This window comes from Daphnia magna, linkage group LG3 (genome assembly GCF_020631705.1).
Source record: "Daphnia magna isolate NIES linkage group LG3, ASM2063170v1.1, whole genome shotgun sequence".
In the NCBI taxonomy this organism is placed as follows: domain Eukaryota; kingdom Metazoa; phylum Arthropoda; class Branchiopoda; order Diplostraca; family Daphniidae; genus Daphnia; species Daphnia magna.
In genome coordinates, this window is record NC_059184.1 from 492,501 (window position 1) to 514,302 (window position 21,802).

The 21,802-nt window shown below is 38.0% G+C and overlaps 8 protein-coding genes and 1 long non-coding RNA gene across 11 annotated transcripts in view; 5 read left to right on the forward strand and 4 right to left on the reverse strand.

Moving 5' to 3' along the window:
- LOC116919230 overlaps window positions 1-211 on the forward strand; it is a 1,039-nt gene extending 828 nt beyond the window's left edge. The window contains exon 1 of the mRNA XM_032925182.2: window positions 1-211. This exon is cut by the window's left edge and continues 828 nt beyond it. Coding sequence (XP_032781073.1) covers window positions 1-26 — 26 coding nt within the window. The 3' untranslated portion in view covers window positions 27-211.
- A 593-nt stretch (window positions 212-804) lies between these two features.
- On the forward strand, window positions 805-5,274 carry LOC116919231. Its single transcript, XM_032925184.2, has 6 exons — window positions 805-955; window positions 1,192-1,312; window positions 1,372-1,509; window positions 4,001-4,352; window positions 4,419-4,637; window positions 4,743-5,274. The coding sequence occupies exons 4-6, from the start codon at window positions 4,106-4,108 to the stop codon at window positions 5,015-5,017; spliced, it is 741 nt and encodes a 246-aa protein (XP_032781075.2). The 5' UTR covers window positions 805-955; window positions 1,192-1,312; window positions 1,372-1,509; window positions 4,001-4,105; the 3' UTR covers window positions 5,018-5,274.
- A 281-nt stretch (window positions 5,275-5,555) lies between these two features.
- Window positions 5,556-8,441, reverse strand: LOC116919222 (fatty-acid amide hydrolase 2). 2 transcript variants are annotated; one of them, XM_032925165.2, is made up of 11 exons: window positions 8,111-8,437; window positions 7,814-8,033; window positions 7,532-7,749; window positions 7,408-7,447; window positions 7,274-7,345; window positions 7,014-7,168; window positions 6,790-6,933; window positions 6,624-6,722; window positions 6,382-6,549; window positions 6,131-6,313; window positions 5,556-5,846 (listed from the first exon to the last, which is right to left on the reverse strand). In XM_032925165.2, exons 1-11 carry the CDS (start codon window positions 8,390-8,392, stop codon window positions 5,745-5,747), a joined length of 1,683 nt encoding a protein of 560 aa, XP_032781056.2. In that variant the 5' UTR covers window positions 8,393-8,437; the 3' UTR covers window positions 5,556-5,744. The 2 variants fall into 2 exon arrangements, with proteins under 2 accessions (XP_032781056.2, XP_045026979.1); XM_045171044.1 differs by having other exon boundaries at window positions 5,832-6,047; window positions 8,111-8,441.
- A 535-nt stretch (window positions 8,442-8,976) lies between these two features.
- On the forward strand, window positions 8,977-11,176 carry LOC116919227 (syntaxin-1A). 2 transcript variants are annotated; one of them, XM_032925173.2, is made up of 10 exons: window positions 8,977-9,163; window positions 9,294-9,561; window positions 9,650-9,718; window positions 9,779-9,887; window positions 9,976-10,050; window positions 10,129-10,225; window positions 10,327-10,415; window positions 10,556-10,626; window positions 10,694-10,828; window positions 10,883-11,091. In XM_032925173.2, exons 2-10 carry the CDS (start codon window positions 9,532-9,534, stop codon window positions 10,901-10,903), a joined length of 696 nt encoding a protein of 231 aa, XP_032781064.2. In that variant the 5' UTR covers window positions 8,977-9,163; window positions 9,294-9,531; the 3' UTR covers window positions 10,904-11,091. The 2 variants fall into 2 exon arrangements, with proteins under 2 accessions (XP_032781064.2, XP_032781063.2); XM_032925172.2 differs by having other exon boundaries at window positions 9,010-9,163; window positions 10,899-11,176.
- Window positions 11,177-11,297: 121 nt separating this feature from the next.
- Window positions 11,298-13,865, reverse strand: LOC116919223 (fatty-acid amide hydrolase 2). Its single transcript, XM_032925167.2, has 11 exons — window positions 13,647-13,865; window positions 13,356-13,575; window positions 13,073-13,290; window positions 12,966-13,005; window positions 12,833-12,904; window positions 12,612-12,766; window positions 12,406-12,549; window positions 12,234-12,332; window positions 11,991-12,158; window positions 11,733-11,915; window positions 11,298-11,656 (listed from the first exon to the last, which is right to left on the reverse strand). Exons 1-11 carry the CDS (start codon window positions 13,863-13,865, stop codon window positions 11,555-11,557), a joined length of 1,620 nt encoding a protein of 539 aa, XP_032781058.1. The 3' UTR covers window positions 11,298-11,554.
- A 606-nt stretch (window positions 13,866-14,471) lies between these two features.
- On the reverse strand, window positions 14,472-16,411 carry LOC116919225 (UV excision repair protein RAD23 homolog B). Its single transcript, XM_032925170.2, has 7 exons — window positions 16,195-16,411; window positions 16,012-16,090; window positions 15,711-15,945; window positions 15,564-15,654; window positions 15,235-15,510; window positions 14,876-15,172; window positions 14,472-14,818 (listed from the first exon to the last, which is right to left on the reverse strand). The coding sequence occupies exons 1-7, from the start codon at window positions 16,258-16,260 to the stop codon at window positions 14,708-14,710; spliced, it is 1,155 nt and encodes a 384-aa protein (XP_032781061.1). The 5' UTR covers window positions 16,261-16,411; the 3' UTR covers window positions 14,472-14,707.
- A 213-nt stretch (window positions 16,412-16,624) lies between these two features.
- On the forward strand, window positions 16,625-18,161 carry LOC116919232 (peroxisomal membrane protein 4). Its single transcript, XM_032925185.2, has 4 exons — window positions 16,625-16,903; window positions 17,385-17,646; window positions 17,738-17,886; window positions 17,968-18,161. Exons 1-4 carry the CDS (start codon window positions 16,806-16,808, stop codon window positions 18,065-18,067), a joined length of 609 nt encoding a protein of 202 aa, XP_032781076.1. The 5' UTR covers window positions 16,625-16,805; the 3' UTR covers window positions 18,068-18,161.
- LOC116919226 (solute carrier family 35 member E1 homolog) lies at window positions 18,145-19,997 on the reverse strand. The gene is made up of 9 exons (XM_032925171.2): window positions 19,797-19,997; window positions 19,455-19,726; window positions 19,242-19,312; window positions 19,083-19,183; window positions 18,932-19,013; window positions 18,784-18,864; window positions 18,572-18,671; window positions 18,353-18,498; window positions 18,145-18,296 (listed from the first exon to the last, which is right to left on the reverse strand). Exons 1-9 carry the CDS (start codon window positions 19,853-19,855, stop codon window positions 18,177-18,179), a joined length of 1,032 nt encoding a protein of 343 aa, XP_032781062.1. The 5' UTR covers window positions 19,856-19,997; the 3' UTR covers window positions 18,145-18,176.
- Window positions 19,998-20,855: 858 nt separating this feature from the next.
- Window positions 20,856-21,125, forward strand: LOC123470599. The gene is made up of 2 exons (XR_006644373.1): window positions 20,856-20,992; window positions 21,058-21,125. It is a non-coding gene; the product is annotated as an uncharacterized LOC123470599 (long non-coding RNA).
- Window positions 21,126-21,802: the final 677 nt, after the last annotated feature.

Sequence of the window (21,802 nt, forward strand, 5' to 3'; positions counted from 1 at the left end):
CTCAAGTGAAGACAGCCAGAAAGTAAACTGCTGCAGTGCAGTCAATTTCCATAAATGTCTTTGTTGTTTTTATATGTTTTTCTCAAGAATAATCTTGGTGATTTTTTATTTTGAAATTTTCAATCCATATAGCACAAACTCGGATTTTTTAAGACCATTGTATTCGCCATTGCGCAGTGTTTTTCCGACGTAATACACGTTTTCATATCGATCAAATTATATCGGTCAAAAGTTAGTTTTTAAGGTCTGTCCAACGGTTGGTAATCGGACGGCAATAATTTCTAAGTAAGTTTACTTAAGAATGATCAAATGAAGACCAACTTGCTTTTCGTTAAGTCTCTTCTGAAACACTAAATGTCAACACTTTGGTTGTTATAGCATTTGTATTGCTGGGGCACTCCTAGTTCACGGCGAGTCAGTTTTGTTCTCGGGTATCAAGCTCTCGCCTGACGTTTCGTTTAAAATGTCGTTTTTCTCATTTTTGATTTTTATACTTTTAAATTCGATTTGCTATATGACTTCCTTAAAAAAATTTGTCCTTTTATTTCATGAGTTTTTTGTATTACATTCGTGCAAATTTGTTGAAAACCTCTGGATAGAGAATCAGTTTCCTTTGTTAATGGTTGCCCAAACTCTTTTCTCACCCCTACTTTTCGAAAACATGATGGCCGACATTTAGGCATCGACCAATCAAATTCAAGATAAGTAAGGCAGCAAAAAAAAAAAAAAAGAACAATGAAGGAAGGGGAATTTTTGGCGCGAGATGGCAATAGAGCAGGGAAAGCGGAGTTAAAGAACAACAATAAAACATACAGTGAAGGATATTAACGCACACATGTGTACTATTTTAAGGATTTCTATTTTCCCTTTTGTTGGTGCATTAGAAATGGTCTATATGACAGTTTCTTCAATATTTCGCAAGACAGACTTCATAGAGGGGAAATCTTTATCAGAGGTAAAGCTAACATTCTAGACAGGCTACTTATTGTTTCAGTATTGGGCTTTTTAAACATTGTGAAATTTCTCACTATCTCACTGCTTCCATGTTCCTTGCTTTTCAGTTATTATGACTTAAACTGCTGCTGAATATTCTCCTAATTGCTCAAAACCTAACTGTTGACTCATGCAAAATTGAAAGTCACTAGTCATCTTGAAAATAAAAATTATTCATTCTTGTACCTTTACATTTAGTTTGTGTTTTAGCTGGTACGCTGACTGCTTGTTGGTCAGCTGGAAGTGCTGATATTCTGCTGACATCATAAAGCTGTACCTGTAAGGCATGTTTTGGGAAACACAACAAAAGTTTAAAAGGGTAACACAAATTATTCTTAGTCAAAATGTTTTGTTTTATTTACTATTGAATGAATGCAGGATGCAGCTTACGTTAACAAGGCTGTTGCTAGTTTGTGACCTTGTATCAAAACAAACACCATTGCAAAATAAAATTGCCAGGAACCCATTTGAAATTTGTTTATTAGACGCCATTGAGTTAGCCATCCTGAAATCAAGGTCTGTAACCATTTTTTTTCCTTCCTTGCATGACTTTGAGGTTTACGCTGTAGCATAGAAGAGGGCCACTCGTTTAAAAACGGACGATCTTGTCAAAATTTCTGCATTCGTTATACGTACATGCGTGACAAAAGTTAGTTTCCCCTGCTGTTCCGTGCATAATATGGCGAAAATTGCAACGACGGTTTTATTTTTGCTATCGTGGCAATCATTATCAACGACGCTTATTCGGCATCTGTTACCAAATCTGAGGCGGGTTTCGCAGGAGATTTCTCACCAGCCAATGTAGACAACGCTGAAGTGAAGAAAATGGCAGATTATGCCATCAAAGCCATATCGTCCAGCAGCAAGTTAGGGTCCATCAAGCTAATCCGGATTGTAAAAGCCGAAACGCAGGCTGGGGCTGGTGTCAACTACAAGCTGAACCTAGAGCTTGACTATGCGAATGCTGGAGAAAATGCGGTGCCTCTTCCGTGCGAAGTTGTTGTTTTCCATCAACCTCTGACCAACATTCACGAACTGAGCCAATTAAAATGCTTCCCGAACGCGTACACTTCTGCCAAGACAGGCCTAACCCGTCGATGCTTTTACTTCCCCATTAATTCGTTTTGCGGTTTTGTTCTTACGATTTTGAATTTTGTCGTATCCGAATAAAATACGTAGCAACATGACACCAGTCAGTTCATGAAGAAGCAGTCAAAGAATAAATGTATGTTGGGCTTGAACGACACGCAAGTTATATTTCAGTGGGACAACCTAGGGAAATTCGGAAATTAATTTTTGCTTTACAACTTGCATTACTAAACTAAGATTAACCTTACGTCCATTCTTGGCGACAAAGTTCTGCCTAGCAACACAATTTTCCCTTTTGTCCTGTCAGCGACGATTTTATAGCATGTCCTAGTCAATTAATGCTCAAGCTCCACGAACAATATTTTGTTGGCACCCAGTTGTCTCCCTTTTAGGAGGGAGCAGGTAGTCACGAATGTTCGCTATTGACGTGTTTGAGTGGCTGACTCATTGCACGTGCTCTATGTTTCCCTTGCGTTCGGCCATTTTTCGTTTGATGCTCTTATACGCAACAACTGACGCATTCAACATAGGATTATGTGGGAACTAGTTGTTAATGCCCTTCATTTCTATCAATTTATCACGACTCTATCAGCTACGCGCCGAACGAGCTCGTCAATGTTTTGCTTAAAGGTAGTTTTTAAAAAATGAAAGCTATTTTCTTGCATGTTACCTTCAGCCACTGATAAACCACAAAGAAAATTCAATGATGTATTAAACATCGAGAATGATGGCGACCCATATATGGTTTGTCTGCCTGCATTGGTAAGCGAAGCATCACGGTCCCGCACAGTTTTATCCTTCAACGTCATTTGTCATCCTTGTTTTCTTTCTCCAATTTCAGGGGTTTCATCGGCCACTTTCTATTTTTTTTCTTTCTTACATGTTAAGTAAACTAGTTAAAGTTAAAATACAACATGGGGGATTAACTCTCTTCCGATTTTCCTGTTGCGAATGCAACGAACTTGGCCATTTTGTGCTGGTACTTGAATTCACATGTTATACCCCACCGCCATGGGCCTCGTTTTAACCCCCAACAAAACAGGTAGAACAACGATAACAAAGGGCTACTAAAATGCAGGAACTGATCAAGGATAGTCGCAACATTCCCCCGTCAAACCAAACGTTGCCTTTGGTATTAAAATCGTTTCATGTCTTTGCTGGAGCCAAAAGAACGCAGCTGGGTTAGCCGGTCCCTCAAAACCAGATTATACCGGTTCGCACTAGAATATGAATCTCTCTTTTTTTTTTATCTTGTAAGAAAAAAGTCAGGGTTTCGTTGTTGAAAATGAAATACCCCCAGCTGTGCAGCAAAAGAGCCAAAAACGATGACCATAGTCTGAGTCATTAGATTCGAGAAAAACCCAAATTTACTGACAGGTGTTGATTCAAATGACGTCTGTTCAAATAGCGACGCGTGACACCAACTCACATCCATAACACATATGTCCTAAATACGTAGCCGAGTGATTTACGTGCAACGTTTAATGCATTCAAGTGAAAGAGAGAGTGCATGTTGGCAGAGATGGAACTCAATATTTTATTAACTTTTTGCAGTGCTGGTATGTCGTATGGCTGAACCCGCACGGCAAATACCCTCACCTTTGCAACAGCGCCTCATTTTTTGTGTGTGTTTACGTTTTTTTCGATTACGTTTCCCCCCCACCGGTCGACCACCCACATGCCGTTCTCCTCCACAATTTTCTTGCCCCCCAACTATCTGTGAATATATAAAGGCGTTGACAACTAGCAACTTTAGCCCAGTCTGACGCACGATTGAATCTGGACACTTGCCGTTTCAATTCGTATTTTTTCTCTTTCCCCCCCTAGTTCTGAAACACAGGCCTGCAAGCTTTTAACGCGAGCTTCATCTGTCGGTTATTGACTCAACTGAGTACCGAATCTGTTTTTGTAAACACAGAAGGACGTGAGCCAATACGAAAACAGACGGCGGAAAGTGCTGCGGAATAGCGACAGATTGAGCAGATAATAAACAGACGTACGGACAGAGCAGTCGACGCAAAAAATGGTCGGTACTAAAACAAGTTTCACGTCATATTGCTGCAGTGGTTGGGCTGCACGGTTGAGCCCAGTTTTCCTCGTTCTGGTGGCTGTGTTTCATCTATTCGCGATGGAAGCCAATGCACAACCATCCAACATCGTCACAGAAATTCGACAGGCTTTTGCCAGCCACAAAGAACTGAGTCGTGTTGCCAATTACTTGAATTTGGGAGAAAAGGAAATTCTACAAAGCCTGGTTAAGGGTCAAACAGGTATGTAACACATTTAGTTTGTGTTCTACTTACTGTTTGCATGTAATGATGAGCAAATCATTACAGGTAGCGGGTACACTTTTTTCGCCCCTACAAATTGGGCTTTTGTACGGATGTTACCCCAAGACATCTCCGACCCCTTCTTTGTCGATTCCAAGTTACGTCATGATGTCCTCCTTCATCACTTCGTTCGACGCTCGTTAACAAAAGACGATCTGCTCACGAAATCTGAGCTTATAATGGCTGATGAAAAATCAAGTACATTAACGCACAATGCCCCAAATGGTATGACGAAATTTTCTAGCGATAAGCTTATCGTTAACCAATATTTATCAGACTAACAGTTGTCGAACTGTCATTGTTTGCATCAACTTTTCGTCAATCGTTTAGGTGACGTTCCTGTTCAAATCAACAAAGCCAACATCAACCTAGAAGCAATCCGCCTCGCCTCCGGTATGGGCGTCATTTACGTTGTCGATCAGGTCTTTGTCACACCTCAACAGATCGACGAGGCCATCCGCAGGCATCCAGCTGTTGAAACCCCGTGGGGTCCCATCGACCCACAGGGCCAAATTAATAACCAAGACGTGGAAAGCCAAACTGTCGTTGTTGATCTTGTAGCCGAATTCCTGCGGGAAGAAGCTGCCGCTGGTGGACACCACTAGTGTCTTATGTGCCTTAACTTTTGCGTCCCGATTAATATTTCACGGACGGACGCATATTTTAACTAGACATCGGTAATTCTCCATGATGTCGTTTTTCCATTCCCATTCGATCCTTTAATAACAAAATCTCCACGAACGGGTGATTCATGCACATAATTTGACCTAGACTTTGAGCTTATTTCACACAATTCTATGAGTGCGTTATCTATTCTTTAATTGATTACCGAAATACAAATCGGAGCATTTAGAAGTCAAAAGAGATATTTTTTATTTTTATTAGGTGGAATCAAGAAATAGGTTCTGCATCGGATGAGTTATCCTATTTATGTGGCAACAATTTGAAATATTTCATTCCATTTTTTTTTTTTCATTTTTAAGAGTCTAAACGGATATTATTTCAGAGAAAATCGAAACCAAACTGAGCAATACCAAAACCGATACAAACGTGGCTGGAATTTTTTTTTTTTAACTTGAACTAATGCTCGCTCGAACTAAACTAACGCTCTTTCCGTGTAGCAATCCAAAGGGAGTGGCCGACTACATCTTATTATTTATTTTTTATTTTAAAAAATGCATCCTATTCCGAATTACACAAACAATAGACGGCAGTGACAAAACAAGATGAACCCCAAAACTAATTAATAGTGGCCTTTTGAGTTGTAATAAAAAACATCGTGTAATCCACAAGGTGACTAGTGACTAATCCCAGACTCAATGCATTCATGCATTAACAGGTTATAGGGGAGGAAGGCACCCATCCGCCAAATGCTCGTTCCAGTTCAGCTGCCACTGCCAGTGTCAGATGATCATTATGCAGGTTACCAATAACCTTAATCAAGCATAAACATAAATCCAAGTTAAACATCAACGAGCAAATTAAGCAACTAGATGTAAACTAACTGTAGGTATATATTATTTTCATCTTTTCTTACTGCGCTTTGTCTACTATTATGTTGGTAGGCCTATGCCATATCGGCCTAGCTAGAAAAAGAGGAAGGGAGAGATTCTGTAGCGCGAATTCACAAAAGGACTAGGAGATAACAATAGACAAAGCTGAATAAAAGAACAGTGAAAAAAGTAACTGCGAAAGAGACTTGTAGCCTGTAGGCCTACCTGTACTCCTAGTGGAACGCCACAAGATCCAAGACCGAGTGGCACTTGAGTGACTGGAAAACCGAGTACGTTGAAAATGGCTACATAAGCAAAGTTAAAAGGCCTTGTTAACGACTGGTTGTGATAAATGGCAGCAGTAGGATGAGGTGGAACAAGTAGAACTCCGTCGTCACCTAACACTTTCTGTGTGTGAATAATAAAAAAGAGAAACAGTTAAATTCCATCTGTTAAAGGTAAAAAAATAAAATAACTTGTAATTGAAGTCGTAGCTCATCACACATGGCACTCATTTTCACAGATAATGGATGAGATGATGGAGGACATAGTTTTTCCAGAAATCCCATAGCAAGAGCATACAAAGTGTGGTCACACTTGCCAATACAAAACTTGAGAAATTCTACTACCAGTGAAATTTGGCCCTTGTTAGACATGTTGGAAAAAGTGTAAGGATTTCTTGATCATGAATATTCAGTTGACATTATTTGTTATCTACCTTTCTCATAGCCAATTCAGCAACAAATGGTGGATTACCAGCTGAGGTCATTTTGACAGACCACATTTCCATTGCATGATACAATAGAGGCAGTTTCAACTGGTGGTGATGGAACAGGTAAAAACTTGGAATCATATTTGTAACAAAGATAATTGACAAACTATACTTTTTGGATAGATGCATTGTATGTGCCCCGAATATGGTGAACTACTTTCCTCTGAGCTTTCTTTAAATCTGGATGAACACGACTTAGCAAAGGATTCTTTCCAAAGTGTTCCATGTAAAAGTAGCGTATTTTGGACAAGGAAACCTGTTGGTAATATAAACGATTCATGAAACATTGTCTGCTGGTTTTTGTGCCAACACAATCTACATATCTTTGTTCAATACCTTTTCATCGAGCTTAAGCTGCTTGACTTTATCACCAGCAAGAACTCGATACATTGGCAACAGATCGGAGCAGAAACGACTCATTGGTCCGGTAACTAAATAAGTCTGCAGATTTTTTTCAGCTACTGGTTGCTGCTCGTGATTACTCACAATTCCTAGAGGAATATAGTACGAAAATGTTCCTGACAACGTATCGTGAATACTGCGATGTATATACTCTTCGTAATGAAAGTACTAATGGTGAAATATGTAAATTGAACCTGAAGTGGGTTTATGCCCAAAAATTCCGTTGAAGAATGCCGGTAAGCGGATCGATCCACCAATATCAGAGCCTTTTGGAAAATTGAAATTTCTTCAACCATCTCATTCTGAAAGAATGTCTTGATCAAATTACCGATGCCAAATGGGGATCCAGCAGCTGCAAGCAGGCCGGCCTTAAAAACACATCAGACAGATTCATCAGTAACCACATTACCATTTGTTGAATAACTTGCTTTTTCTTAAAATTTATTTGATACCTCTCCACCAGATGAACCGCCAACCGTTCTGTTAACATCATAAGGGTTGCGAGATCGGCCGTACACGTTATTGACCGATTCCCACCACATGCACATTTCCGGAACGTTCGTGATAGCCAACATGATGGCCCCGGCTTTCTTCATGAGAATCACAACATCCGAATCAAATTTACCAATAATGTCCTTGCGTTTGACTAAGCCCGAGGTATAATGCAATCCTAAACATGTACAAATTATTTCGTTTCGTAGGAAATAAACTAGTTTTTCCTGCTCTGTTTGTACCAGCTACAGAAAAGCAATCCTTAATGGTGAATGGAACTCCAAGAAAAGGGGTTTCAATCTCAAGGCTTTCCTCATCCTTTTGTCCAGATTGAAGTAATTGGTCCACCTTCCGGGCCTCCTCTAGTGCCAGATCAAACCGATTGTCAACGACACAGTTGATGATGGGATTAACGGTTTTTATTCTACGTATAAAGGTCTTAACAACTTCCTCGCTCGTTATCTATTAATGTGAAATTAATTTTCAGAAGTCAAATTCTTTTACACTTAAATCAAAGAATGAAAAGGAACGAATTTCACCTCCTGAGTTCTGATTTTTTTGGCAAGACAAGTTGCACTCTCTAACAAGATCGAATTATCTATTGCAGGTAACCGAATTTTTTCTTTATTTCGATAAACTAACCAAAATATGACATTGGAAAAAATCTCTGTCGTCCTGAACAAAACGTTGAGGAAAAGTCCAACAAACCAAGTTAAAATTTTCACTTTCTCTTCCTGGCACCATTTATGTGTAGCCATTACTACTAAATATGGAAGATTTAAAAAAAATGTTTTACTACTTCTCGTGAAATCTGAGCACATGCACAATAGGACATGGAAATGGTTTTCGTTTGTCGTTTTGCCAGTATAATCTTTGTTCGTTTATCTACTTGACATTGTATCGGGACTTTGATAGCAACTGATGCTAACGAGATAATTCTGTTCAAACAGTATCTTGGTTTAGAACGACTATTGTTTACTTTCTATTGAAACAACAACAAAACATATCTTCATATCACCGAAGATAGGAACTGTAAATGAAACGGTTGGTTTATGAGGCATAATAAGGGAAAAAGATTCGATAGGCAGAGCCATGCTTCTAGTTTCTAGACCACATTAGCTTTCCCGCTCTGCAATTTTAGTATAATGAATTCGTCGTGCGTCTTCTATACGGGCAGAAAACCAGCGCGTAGGTGACCGATGAAGTTGAATGAGGGTGAAATGAAGGTGACTTATTATGGAGTTACGGTGAAAAATACAGGACTTTTTGGTATTCACTTAAAATGCAGCTAATCTGATAAAACATTTTTTGTTCGCCACAATATACAGACATATTACTGCCGCCACAAAAAAAATATTAATAATGGGACAAGTATAGCATTCGTCTGGGGGCAATTATTATTTAGCTCAAGGCTTAAGGATAAATATACACGTCCATCAACCGATGTTTTTTAGTACATTCTCATGAGTGCATCCATGACTGTTCATTGTCTGCCGGCTCTGGCTACGAAAAGGCGAATCGATCCAGAATAGCAGACCATAGCCATCCAAGTATCCAAGCAACATCCAAATACGTTTTGTCTCAGCTCTCAGGTTTGTAATTTTTAATTATTGCACCATGTGATCGACTGTCATCGAAAATACCAAATGGAATCAAAAGATACGTTGTGCAACGCAAATGGATTAGAATGTGGGCTAAACAAACGTTGATATTCCATTACAGAAAACATTTGAAACAATTGAAAAAGAAGAAAAGTTTTGTGCTGTAGCAGAATTTATTCAGGATTCCGTGAGAGTCACGTCGAACAGGACGTGCTTCTGATTATAACGACTCGTGTCGTAATGCGGTTTTCATGCTAAAAAACTGGTAGTGTGGACCTCGTGTGCGTATCAACAAGTGGGTTTGTCCCCAGAGGACTTAATTTTTCTGTTGTCAAACTTAAAAAAAGGCATTTCAAACAATGCCAAAAGACAGATTAGCTGAACTGCATGTACATAAACAACTTATCTATGTTTATCTTTTAACTATTAGTTTGTGCTTTTAGATCTATATTTTGGTACTATTTATCTAATTAATAGGAAAAAAATGGAGGACATCAATGTGATGAAGAAGACACTTTGTTGGAAGTTCGGGCACATCCATCTAAGGTATTAATATCTTGTTTGGAGCAAGTGGCAAATACTATACAACATTTTTTAATGGAGTAGTTTTATCAAAGAACAAAAGTTCTTGAGGTGTCATTATGTAAAATTCAAGAACAAATAAATCAACAAAAAATCCTACAAGAAAATATTCTTGCCTCTCCGACAAGTCAAAGTAATAAATGTTTCTTGTTCAATGAAAATGGAATCAATATGATTCTTTAATAACTATTTTTTTCTGTCAATTCTGTTGAAAACTTTAGGTTCAAAGGAGAACATGGATAGGTTATCAAAGTCAATCACAACAAATATGACACAGACAGGAAAAGACCTAAAAGGTGTTGATCAACTTGGTTTTACACTTGGAAGACCATTTTTTTGTAATTACTCTTTCTGTTTTTTAATGTTCTCACAAGATTTGAGATTGACTGCCACCAAGGATTTCCACAATCGGAAAATTACCGATACAGAATTTCGTATGGTTAACAATTTGCAATCATCTCTTACCATTAGGTCAACATTGCATACTTTCAACTTTTTATTATTGCTTATTATCGCTATTCATAAATAACTTTGTTAATAGATGGGCTGGGTAATTACGCATTCTTTTACAGATTTCAGGCATTATGGGACGAGTTATGTTGTATCCGTAATACATACGAAAGTAAATGCAAAAGACGGATTCAACGCCAGTTAGAGATCGGTGAGTTCCTGTTACATGCCTATTGCTTTGACGTTTTGTATTTTTATTAAAATAGACTTTACCTGGCGAATTCACTGAGACTAAACTTTTTAAAATTATTATTATTATTATTTTATTATTATATTTTTTTTGTGTAACAGCTGGCTACGAAATGGGCGATGACGAAGTTGAGACTGCGCTGACTACTGGATTATCGGTCTTCTCAAAAGAGGTATTTTTATCGCAATTCTTTTTCATCTGATTCTTGTGATGATTCCAGCCCTTAAGTTGTGATTCAGTTCGGGGAATGTGAAGCTGCAAAATTGGCTCTCCGCGATCTTGAAGACAGACGCCAAGAATTGCTTGGTTTGGAGAAGAATATACAAGAAATGCATGATTTGTTTGTCGAACTCAACCTTTTAGTAGAGTGCCAGGTATTTTTCTATCAGTTCTTCTGTTTATGTATTTTTTAAGATAATTTTCTTAAGTATTTACACCACGTAGGGTGAAGTGGTTAACAGCATAGAAAAGAATGTCAGTCAGGCGGCAGGTAATGTAGATGGTGGGAAACACTGTTTGCAAGAAGCAAGGCAGAAACAGACTTCGCTCCGCAAGAAAAAGATCGTTTGCGCTGTCGTTGTTGTTGGAGCGTTGGTCCTGGCAGTCGTCATCACAATATCCATTCTTTTCGGATAGACACAAGTGTCCCATTCTTGGTTTGATTCCTAGACTAATGTCGAGATGTTTTCGTGCATTACAGTTCGCAAAGCTGCAAGTTCAAATATTCGATCTAGAATCGTTTGAGATAGCTTAGAGGATTGGGATTTCTTAATTCTTCTTGTTTCCCTGTTTGATAATTTACATGGTAATTTAGGTTTATCGTCATTCAGTTTATATTCTGAATTAGGGATTGATAAGACAGTTTGTATTAAGCACAAATTGTACATTGATACCGTTTAACATGCTATCGGAATGCAATTTTTGCCACAAATAGACTCCGACTTGTTAGACAGCAAAAAATACTTGTAGAAGCAAAGAAGTAAACAACTAGCATGTTTCTTCTTTTCAACTTAAATAATAATTGTAGAAAATGTCACTGATCTATCCCATTTGATCGTGATGTGTTATCTTCACGATGGATAAAATGCTGATGGAAGTGATCAACAATTTATGGTGGAAGGAGATACCCAACCGCCAAATGCACGTTCGAGTTCGGTTGCGACAGCTAGAGTCAGGTGGTCGTTATACAAATTGCCAACAACCTATATTCGTTAAAATGTGACATCGAACAAATGGAACAAGCTTTGGTATGAATGTATTTTCTAACTATCAAATTACCTGAATTCCTAACGGGACGCCCCACGATCCGAGACCAAGAGGTACTTGGGTGACAGGAAAGCCGAGCACATTAAAGATTGCTGTGTAGGCGGCGTTGAGCGGCTTCGTTAGCGGTTGATTGTGGTATAAAGCCGGAGTTGGATGAGGTGGTACAAGCAAAACGCCATCATCTCCCAGCAGTTCCTGCATGACACGTAAAATAATTTGATAGAAAACAGATCCCATCTACTGAATGATCCATTTTTGTTTTGTTTTTACCTGTAGCTCGCGTCGCAATTCATCGCACATGGCCATCATTTTAACAGATGTCGGGTGCGTTGAAGAAAGGCTAAATTTTTCTAGGAAACCCATTGCAAGACCAGGCAAAGTATAGTCAGATTGTCCAACGCAAAACTTGAGCAACTCAGTTCCAATGGAGATTTCACCCTAACAAATAGGAAATTTCAGAAGTATTCTTCAATTTTCTGATCACATACACAGAGAATGTGGTCTGCGTGATACCTGTCTCATTGCCAATTCCGCTGCAAAAGTCGGATTCCCACCGGTACTCATTTTCACAAACCAAATTTCCATCGCGTGGTAGAATTTTGAAAATTCAACCTAATGAAGTAACTGTTAGATCGGGAGATGTGGAAGCAAATACCATAAACTACGTGCTAATTTCTCTGCTTACTTTCTGAACAGGGATGTTGTAAGCCTGCTGAATGTGACGAACTACTTTCATTTGAGCTTCCTTTAGATCAGGGTGAACACGACTTAATAGTGGAACTTTACCAAAATTTTCCATGTAAAAGTACCGTAATTTGGTAACCTTAACCTAGATAATTATGACGACGATGAAATTCTTTGACTCACGAGTAGCTAGTTGTTAATGCATACCTTTTCATCTAATTTAAGCTTGGTTATGTTATCAGAAGCTAAGATCCGAAACATCGGCAATAGATCTGAACAGAAGCGACTCATTGGTCCGGTAACAAGAAACGTCTGGAGAACTTTTTCAGCTACCGGCTGCTGTTCAAAGTTACTTACAATTCCTGGATTAAGTATTAAAAATTTAACATTAATTAATTATATTCGCCAACTTGTGAGTGTAGCTGCACCTCTTGTTGGTTTATGTCCAAATATTCCGTTGAAGAAGGCTGGCATACGGATGGATCCTCCAATATCAGAGCCTTTTTAAAGGAAAAAGGGTTAAGAAATTGCAACAACGATGCCATATAATCATTAAAATACCGATGCCAAATGGAGAACCACCAGACGCAAGCAAAGCGGCCTAAAAAAAGAAAGAAAGAAAAAAGAATTTAACGGTCAGTACCAATTGCTAGTTACAGGTTACTTACCTCTCCGCCCGATGAGCCACCGACTATTCTATTGGTATCATAGGGGTTGCGTGACCGACCGTATACTTTATTGTTTGACTCCCACCACATGCAAAGTTCAGACACGTTTGTGACAGCCAAAATTATGGCACCCGACTTCTTCATAAGTGCCACAACGTCAGAATCAAACTGACCGATGATATCTTTGCGCTTAACTAAACCGGCAGTGTAGCGCAAACCTATGACAAACAACAGAATCAACCACATTCATTTCATACATATTTGTGATAAAGTAAGTATATACCTGTCACTGAAAAGCAATCTTTAATTGTGAATGGAACTCCAAGAAAAGGGGTCTCTAATTCAAGAGTCTCTTTGTCCTTTTGCCCTGATTGAATCATCTGGTCCACTTTTTGTGCCTCTTTTAGTGCCAGCTCGAATCGATTGTCAACAACACAGTTTATGATTGGATTGATCACCTTGATTCTGCCAATGAACACCTTGACCACTTCTTCACTGGTAATCTAAAAAAAAATATTTGGCAGTTTTGTTACAAATTGAATTTAAAGTTTTCTAACAGTGTAAGTAGTTCCACCTTTTGATCTCTGATTTTTCGGGCTAAACTTGAAGCACTCTCTAACAAGAGTAAGTTCTCTATTGGGGGCAAAATAGTTTTTTCTTTTTTTTTGTGAATAAACCAGAATATCATATCTGAAATAATCTCAATAATTCTGAAGAATACTGTTAAAAGAACCCTAACAAACCATGCTTTGTTTTTTACTCTTTCTTTTTGACACCATGCTTGTGAAGCCATTTTGCAGGTGATGGGTTTTTTAAAAAAGAAATGTAAAGCCGAAAATGTTTTTCTTTTTTTCACACGAACGATATTTTCCAGATGATGGCAAGATCAAGGATAGCTTTAGGTTTACTTTAGGCAAGTATGATTATAAGGAATGTTTGTTGACTGATATGACAGTTTCCTATCTATTTAAAAAAATACTTTTAGAAGATTTTATCACAGGTAATCAGCAATATTGACTGAACAATGAAAGATGTATCCCCTTTAAGACAAGAATCAAGATACACTTTACTATTGTTTTTGTAGTCTTGGCGTCATCTTGCGGTAAACAAAAAAAATTTATAACAAATCATCACACCTCGAACTCTCAAGAAAAATTGCAGCAAAAACTAGAACTATTTATGGAGAAGGGGGAAATGATTTTTAATAGTAGTCATCTCTTATTAACCTACTAAATCATCTACACTAAGGAAAAGCTCATCCATCCTCTCAATGTTGCTGTATTTCTATTTGCAAAGAAAGGCAAGTGCTGGTACACGGCACAACGCAGAAAGGGTTATTTAAAGAACATCTCAGGATGATGTTTTGAATAAGGAGTAATGATGCAAAGAAACGCTCCTCGAAACAATACAAGGGTTTTATTTTGTTGCGGGAAACAGCAAGTACTGAACTGCAAAATGAACGTCGCTCTAGTAGAAAAGTAGGTGAACAGAAAAGATGGTGATAACTAGAGTGAACATTTTATACAGGAAGAAAACCAGCAAATTTTACAATTAACTCAGCATCTCTTCCATCATTTCTGTAAGCCAATCCATCCCCTGCCATTTGCAAATTTTCTTCCGGCATTTCATTAATATTCAATCGTCGAAATTTTGGGATAGCAGAAAGTTAGCAGCCAAGTTCTCGTTCTTTTCACACGCGAAATACGCCTGAACTACCAAATGTTCAGGGAAACCCAGTGCTTTCAACTGTAAGTAAATAAATGTTTGTTTAAATTCCACAATAATTTTAACAAGACCTAATACCCTTTCAATTGCTTCCTTATCTTGAGGTGTAACGTGAATGACACCAGGAGCAAAGTAGTCTCCGGCACCTTCTTCTTGGCCTTGACGAGGAGATTCTGCCGTCCTTCCACTTCCCGTCCCTGATTGAGCACCACTAGCAGGAGCAACGCTAGCTGAACCAGCTGCACCTGAGGCCGGCTCAGTTAACATTCGAAAGAAGGCTGCTTGGTTTTGTGAAATCATTTGAAGAAGCGCAGGATTTGTTTGGCCAATCTGTTGCAGAATAGCATTGAGGAGTGATGGATTTTGTTGAACGACCTGGAAGAAGCGAAGAATCGTTCAAATATATCTACCGGAAAAAAAGGTTAACAACGTAGTACTTGTCGCATTTGCGCAAACTGTGGTTGACTGCGCAAGAAAGCAAGGGGGTCTTCACCAGGAGCAAGCTCCTCACCTTCTTCACCCTCTCCTTCCATAGACAAAGCAGCTTCAGATTGTCCTCTTCCGCCAAGAATGAATTCAAGTGCTGCTTCATCCTGGCCTTGTCCATCACCAGGGGCACCTTCGCCAGCTTCTGCTCTATCAGGAATTCCAGTAAGGAGATACTCTACTGCTCTGTCTGGGTTGTTAAAACTTGCCCTCAGAGCTCGTTCCACCTACACAAACACACATTTACAATCAGTTTTGGCAGTGATACCTGTAAACAAACCTGGTCACGAGGGTATCCCATATCCATAATATTCTGAACCATTTGGTTGTAGTCATCACCAACAATCAAAGCTGATTCAGCAGCCAGTAACCTTTAAGCATACTATTAGTGTCACCTTATTAATCACAAATGTAAATTAAAACATACCCTGTTGAAACTGAAGCATCTCCGGTAGTGGTGACTGGTGGTGAAACAATTGGCGCTGGAGCTGGGGTTGGTGCTGCAACAGGGGCAGGTGTGGTGGCCAGTGACTGAGATGTGGCTTCAGGTGGGGTGATGGTTGCAGGTTCACTAGCCTTTGGCTTTGTAACCATAATGACGATGAACTTTTTTTCATTTATGCCATGTTCAGCTAAAACACTATGGTCATCTAATATTTTTCCTTTTGGTAAATGAAAAAGATAATTAGTTGATAAATTCCGCAAATAAGGCCATTTCCAGGTAAAACCTGCATAGATGAGCTTCTGACCGACAGCTGGATAGTCAACCCCTTTTTCATTCTCAATTTTTTCCTTTAGCGTTTTGACCTGTTATTTTTGCCAAGTAAAGCAAAAGAGAAAAAAAAAAAAAAAAAATAGCATGACTCAACTAAATGCTCAACGTTGATCTAGCCGGAGATAGAGTCCGTTACCGTGCTAGAAGGATCAATTTCAATTTGAAATGTAGTGTTTTGAAGAGTTTTGAACGTCACCAACATTTTCGGTTAACGATCACGATTTTGACTTAAGCGATATCGTAAATTCGTTTCCTCCAAGAAAACCGATCGAAACACCGCAATTAAACCAAAAACTTTTACGACCGAAATTTTAATCACGTCAAAGTCGCCATGCGAGCCCCGGCGTTGCCAATGCCGAATTTAAACGACTGAAGTGAACATTCTAAATTATAATTCTATTAAGTATTAACAGACACCAGTCAATCCCTGTAGATATTTCCGCTTTCGAAAATATCAAGATACACAACAAATAGTTTTTTAATATTTATACATTTGTTTTTTGAGAGTCAGATTGAAACTGAAATGAGGCATAGTTGCAAGCTCGCAAGTTACAACAAACCAACTCGTGTTATCGTTATCCATACCAGACTCTGTCGGTCTGTCCCTGCTCTGTCCACACCGTTCTGTGTCCTGTGTGTCTGCTTGTGTCAGAATAACATCGTAGATCATATTGCCGTCGATGATTTGATGAGCAATGCCAAGAAAACCTTACTTTGCATACATCTGTTATAAAATATTTCGTAAAAATGAGTCTTTCCACGCTTTTTCATCATCTACTTCTTTCTACACCTGTCTCTTACCATCCGTTATTAGCTATTATTAAAGGACTTCGCAATGGAGCTGTGTAAGTAAATATTATGTTTGGCGAATTCCGAGATATCTGATCATTATGACCTCAATAGTAATTTTAAAGTTTTGTTGGGATAATAAGGATTTATGTCTGGTTTAGGTTAATTTTGATATTTAGAGTGTTCCATTCTGCATAAAATTTTTTTTGCTAGATTTTGTTGGATGATGAATGGAGACATAGATTGCATTTTAATATCATTAGACACCTATGTGGATTTCAGTCAAAGTTGTTTTATATTACAGTTTTTTCTTAACACTAAGTGAGGTTTCTAGTCCATTTACACAGTCATACAGAAAAAAACTAGTTCAGTTATAGAATTTCAGGAACTAGTAGAGTTTCAGAATTGAAGATCACACATTGTCATGGGGTGCTAATAGGTACATATTTAGGCATGAATGACCCAGAGTTAAGCATTTTTTAGTTTTACAATTGTATATTTGATAAAAATATTATGTTACTATATTTGATTATTCAGGTATGGAGCAAAAATCCGATTCCCGCATGCCATGGTCATGACATTTTTATTCAGAAGTGGTTCATTAAGAGACAAAATTACTTGGATTCTGCGAGCAACTTATACCCACTCGAAAAACTTGGCTACTTTTGTCTTGATTTACAAAACACTTATGGCCATTATGCGACGTGTCGAGGGACAAAAAGGTAGTATTCACCCGTTTTTGTCAGCTTTTATCGGTGGCTATTTCGTTTTTGGCACACACGATAAAATTAACGAACAGGTAAATCTGCAGAAGAACTTCGTAAATGAAGCATATGGTATACTTTCATATTACCGAGCATTAAATATAATTAGATTTAATGTTTTGGCAGATTGTACTTTATTTGCTATCGAGAATTACGGTGGCTTTTGCAAAACTAGCTGTTAAAGAAGGCTACATCAGCAACCCTAGTTTCGAAGTGTGGCCTTGGTTTGCCGCTTTTGTCTGGGGATCTGTATTGTGGCTATTCGAATTCCACAGGTAAGCACTAAGGCAATAATATGTGATTTGCGATGGCGTCATCATAATAAAACTAAACTTTGTTTTATGATTTCTACACAGGTGGACATTGCAGGATAGTCTAAGAAGTTCTATGATTTATCTTTATGATGATTCAAATGTCTTCAGCAATTTGAAAAATTTTCTTTGGCATAATAAGTGAATTATGAATTGACATTGAAATTTTAACAGTGCTTCGACCGAGAAGGTTTGATTGGTATATGGAATATTACTAATATATAGTGATAACTTTTGTATTTAAACTGTGTACATTATATGTGCTGGAAGCGATTAAGGGCAAATCTGTGACCAACTGACACTCCCCCGTTGCTATGATTAACGAGCGGTAAAACAGTAAATTTCTTCTTTTGTAAGTTGGCATCGTACTTTGCCTAAACGAAACAGTCGTCTTTAACTTTGAGGTTAATTATTATCTCAGTCTTGTTACCTTATTGTAGTAAAGTACGCCAAAGATGGCTAGGGCCATGCCTGCTACATTGGTTGACGTTACTGGATTACGTAACATAAACAGCGAAAAGCTAATCACCGCAATTCGTTTGGATGCATTGGCCACGGCGTATGTCAGTGGCGTAACTAACGAATCAATCCATACCATTATAGAACCGGTAGAGAAACTTCATTCTAAAAGTAGAATAGCTAACCCCACCTAAATGAAGTAAACTGAAGGCCACTACATTCTGTAGCCAATTTAGCAATCCATCAGCAAATAGGTAGATGAAAATCATGAACATGTTAGCGTCTTGTTTCTGAAAAGAAAACAAAAGCAAACAAAATTTGACATAATTATGGATTGTCCAAGATATTAAAAGACATAATTAAGTTTGACCAAACAAGGGATATTATTTCTATTATACTTACAATGTTTACATGTTGGATGATGTTCCACAAATCAAAGATTGCCCACACTGGAGTGAACATCAAAAGGGCAAGCTGGCCTAGCTAGAACAAATTATTTAACGACATAACGCTAGGCACCACATGTATCTGATACACAAAAATGTAATACCATGTGAAGGAGTCTCAAATGATGAACCCCTGTGTCGTGTAACACTTTTTTACTAAAAATATTTTGGAGGCTGAAACCGCACCTATTTTACAAAATATTTAATTTTGGAGAACGATAGATTGAATTAAACTGTTTTTTGTTCTTATCGTACGTCGCTATCAATGCACTCCACATTCCGACCAGATCGAAGGATATTTCGGTAACGGTAGCTACCGCCACTCCCATGATGATTGGAATCAGAGATAAATAAACCTTCAAAGAAAATACACCATTAACCTCTTCCACTTTTCAGATGAATTGCAAAAATTACAGGCAAGGTTTGTTTCTCTCCCATAAGAACCCTGGATAGGACCACAGTGAAAAGTGGCATTGATGCTTTCACTATAGTTATAGATGAATTTATTAGAAACTAATGAAATGTGAGAACATTGTACTGAGATCAGATCAACTCCCAAACAGATTTTTCTGTTTGTTTAAGAGTCAGAAATTTTTTAAACTAGTGCTATCATCATAGCTATGGTACCTGTATGGGCAAAGGAAACAGGAACCTTCCAAATGCTGATATGAGAGAACACAGATGAAAGGAATTTTCCAAATGCCAATGGGATGATTAATTTCCAATAATAATCCTTGGAAAAACTGCTTTGCAAACCTGGACGTATATTCCAGCATTTTAGAAGGGGTCCAGAGTAAAGTGAAATGGAGAGCAGTTGAACCATTGTTAAAGTCATTGGATAAGGAAATTCATTTAACACCAATTTCCCAATAACATTGTTGCTAGACGAAATGAGATACCTATGTGAGGTGAAAATAATATCTATTAGATGACATAGTTCAGGTCAGTTTGAGAAATGGAACCACTGACCAGAAAACACACAAAATAAAAATCCGGGTTGCTTCTCGTATTTGTCGACGATCCGTCATGATTGATAATTAAATGGAACTAACTGTACAGCGTATATTACGATAATAACATCACAGTCACGTCATTTAACGTGATGTCGTTTGGTGAACTAACAACTAAGGTCATTAAATAAACAATTTATGGTCGGCGTTCAAGCTGAACAGATGGAGAAATACAGATTCCACGTCGGAAGAAGCGGTTGCCATAGGAACTAATGTAAAAACTGCAAATTTTTTGATAAAACTGATTTTGTTAAAAAGTAAAGTTTTAATAGAATTGTCTCTTAAAATATTATTTAGATATTTCAATGATTTATTCAAATTAACTTTCTTTAATTATTTCAGCCTTCACGAAGGAAGCATGAAGATGGAGGTATTGGTATGGAGGTTGGAGGCCTGGAGCTACAGGCACAGGGCGTACTGACCGGCCCTACAGCCTACAGCAAGTAAGCTGCTTTCTATAAGAAACTGTTTAGCCGTCTTAGTTTTTTACGTCATATCAGAGTTATAGAGTTGATGGTACGCTCACCTGAGGATTGGCCATAAGGCTTTGTCAAGGGTTTTGGGGATGTTTTCCAAGTGCTGGTCAGTGACTTGCTGTTACTAAAACCCGCTGCCACCACCGTAGCGTGAGAACTAAGCCAGTAAGCGTTTCCAAGGAATCGAGAATGGCTGGTTCAAATACCCAAATGGAAATTACCCAAAAAATGTCGTGTTTTATTTGCGGCAACATATACCAAGACGAGAACAGACGAGTTGGCTGTTTCATGTACCGAAGAAGAACTTTTCCAGTTGGAAATTTGTGCTACCTGAATTGTTGGAAAAATCAAGACTTTGTGACATCCATTTTGACAAATGTGATGTATTGAAAGGAATCACAGTTGGTAAGGACTTTTATCCATATGACAGATGGAGATTGCTTCCTCAGCAATACCAAAACATTTACTGGGTAAGTTAAAATTAATATTATGGCAGTCTACATAATAACTGTATAAATTTGTCCATACAGTAAAACAAAGTGCAGCTGCCAGTCGCACTCAAAGTCGCACACCTTGAAAGACATTTTTAGTGTGAACCACACAGGGAATCAACCTACGAACTACTTTCCACCAAAAAAACGTAATAGTAAAGGATCTACATCAATATCACAGACTCCAGGTAAAACAGCTAACATGTAGCATAAATTAATGACGACTAAATTAACAATTATGAACATTTACTAGAAAACAAGATAGCAATGGATGAAGATGAAGAACATTCTATTGTAGGATGGCTATCGAGAACACTCCAGGTAAAACAACAAACATGTAGCATAACATAATGACGACTAAATTCACAATTATGAACATTTACTAAAAACAAGATAGCAATGGATGAAGATGAAGAACATTCTATTGTAGGATGTGCTATCGAGAACACTCCAGGTAAAACAACAAACATGTAGCATAACATAATGACGACTAAATTCACAATTATGAACATTTACTAGAAAACAAGATAGCAATGGATGAAGATGAAGAACATCTATTGTAGGATGTGCTATCGAGAACACTCCAGGTAAAACAACAAACATGTAGCATAAATTAATTACGACTAAATTCACAATTATGAACATTTACTAGAAAACAAGATAGCAATGGATGAAGATGAAGAACATTCTATTGTAGGATGCTATCAAGAAAAGTAATGCACCTGAAAAAATTCCCTAAAAGCAATTTCATAGAGAATGACAAAGATGGCATGGCAGATTTTATTTTCAAAAACATACGAAAAAGAAATGTCAAATAAGACTGCCTACGAATTGCAAAACATGCCAAATGGAAAAAACTGGTCAGTGCTCATCCTGTGCTATTGTGGAGCTTAAACAGCAAGTCAGAGAGAAAGACAAACAACTAATAACCGCCAAATGTTATCGAACAAGATCAGAGACTCATTTAAAGTGCCTGAAATTGAAACTTAAAGAAAATC

Excerpts from the sequence above, each read along its gene's own strand:
- LOC116919231 (XM_032925184.2), top strand. The coding sequence starts at position 4,106 with ATGGTCGGTACTAAAACAAGTTTCACGTCATATTGCTGCAGTGGTTGG. Across the intron at positions 4,353-4,418 it reads CCTGGTTAAGGGTCAAACAG|GTAGCGGGTACACTTTTTTC; the intron begins GTATGTAACACA and ends AAATCATTACAG. Across the intron at positions 4,638-4,742 it reads AACGCACAATGCCCCAAATG|GTGACGTTCCTGTTCAAATC; the intron begins GTATGACGAAAT and ends TCAATCGTTTAG.
- LOC116919222 (XM_032925165.2), bottom strand. The coding sequence starts at position 8,392 with ATGTGCTCAGATTTCACGAGAAGTAGTAAAACATTTTTTTTAAATCTT. Across the intron at positions 6,550-6,623 it reads CTGAATTGGCTATGAGAAAG|GGCCAAATTTCACTGGTAGT; the intron begins GTAGATAACAAA and ends ATGTCTAACAAG. Across the intron at positions 6,314-6,381 it reads AGCTACGACTTCAATTACAA|AAAGTGTTAGGTGACGACGG; the intron begins GTTATTTTATTT and ends ATTCACACACAG.
- LOC116919227 (XM_032925172.2), top strand. The coding sequence starts at position 9,532 with ATGCCAAAAGACAGATTAGCTGAACTGCAT. Across the intron at positions 10,226-10,326 it reads CAATCATCTCTTACCATTAG|ATTTCAGGCATTATGGGACG; the intron begins GTCAACATTGCA and ends ATTCTTTTACAG. Across the intron at positions 10,829-10,898 it reads ACCTTTTAGTAGAGTGCCAG|GGTGAAGTGGTTAACAGCAT; the intron begins GTATTTTTCTAT and ends TACACCACGTAG.
- LOC116919223 (XM_032925167.2), bottom strand. The coding sequence starts at position 13,865 with ATGGCTTCACAAGCATGGTGTCAAAAAGAAAGAGTAAAAAACAAAGCA. Across the intron at positions 12,333-12,405 it reads ACAACATCCCTGTTCAGAAA|GTTGAATTTTCAAAATTCTA; the intron begins GTAAGCAGAGAA and ends TTACTTCATTAG. Across the intron at positions 11,657-11,732 it reads GCGTCCCGTTAGGAATTCAG|GTTGTTGGCAATTTGTATAA; the intron begins GTAATTTGATAG and ends TAACGAATATAG.
- LOC116919225 (XM_032925170.2), bottom strand. The coding sequence starts at position 16,260 with ATGTTGGTGACGTTCAAAACTCTTCAAAACACTACATTTCAAATTGAA. Across the intron at positions 16,091-16,194 it reads AAATTGATCCTTCTAGCACG|GTCAAAACGCTAAAGGAAAA; the intron begins GTAACGGACTCT and ends CAAAAATAACAG. Across the intron at positions 15,655-15,710 it reads GATGCTTCAGTTTCAACAGG|GTTACTGGCTGCTGAATCAG; the intron begins GTATGTTTTAAT and ends GTATGCTTAAAG.
- LOC116919232 (XM_032925185.2), top strand. The coding sequence starts at position 16,806 with ATGAGTCTTTCCACGCTTTTTCATCATCTACTTCTTTCTACACCTGTC. Across the intron at positions 16,904-17,384 it reads GGACTTCGCAATGGAGCTGT|GTATGGAGCAAAAATCCGAT; the intron begins GTAAGTAAATAT and ends TTGATTATTCAG. Across the intron at positions 17,647-17,737 it reads ACGATAAAATTAACGAACAG|ATTGTACTTTATTTGCTATC; the intron begins GTAAATCTGCAG and ends ATGTTTTGGCAG.
- LOC116919226 (XM_032925171.2), bottom strand. The coding sequence starts at position 19,855 with ATGACGGATCGTCGACAAATACGAGAAGCAACCCGGATTTTTATTTTG. Across the intron at positions 19,313-19,454 it reads TGTTTCCTTTGCCCATACAG|TGAAAGCATCAATGCCACTT; the intron begins GTACCATAGCTA and ends CTATAACTATAG. Across the intron at positions 19,014-19,082 it reads TGGAGTGCATTGATAGCGAC|GTGCGGTTTCAGCCTCCAAA; the intron begins GTACGATAAGAA and ends TTTGTAAAATAG.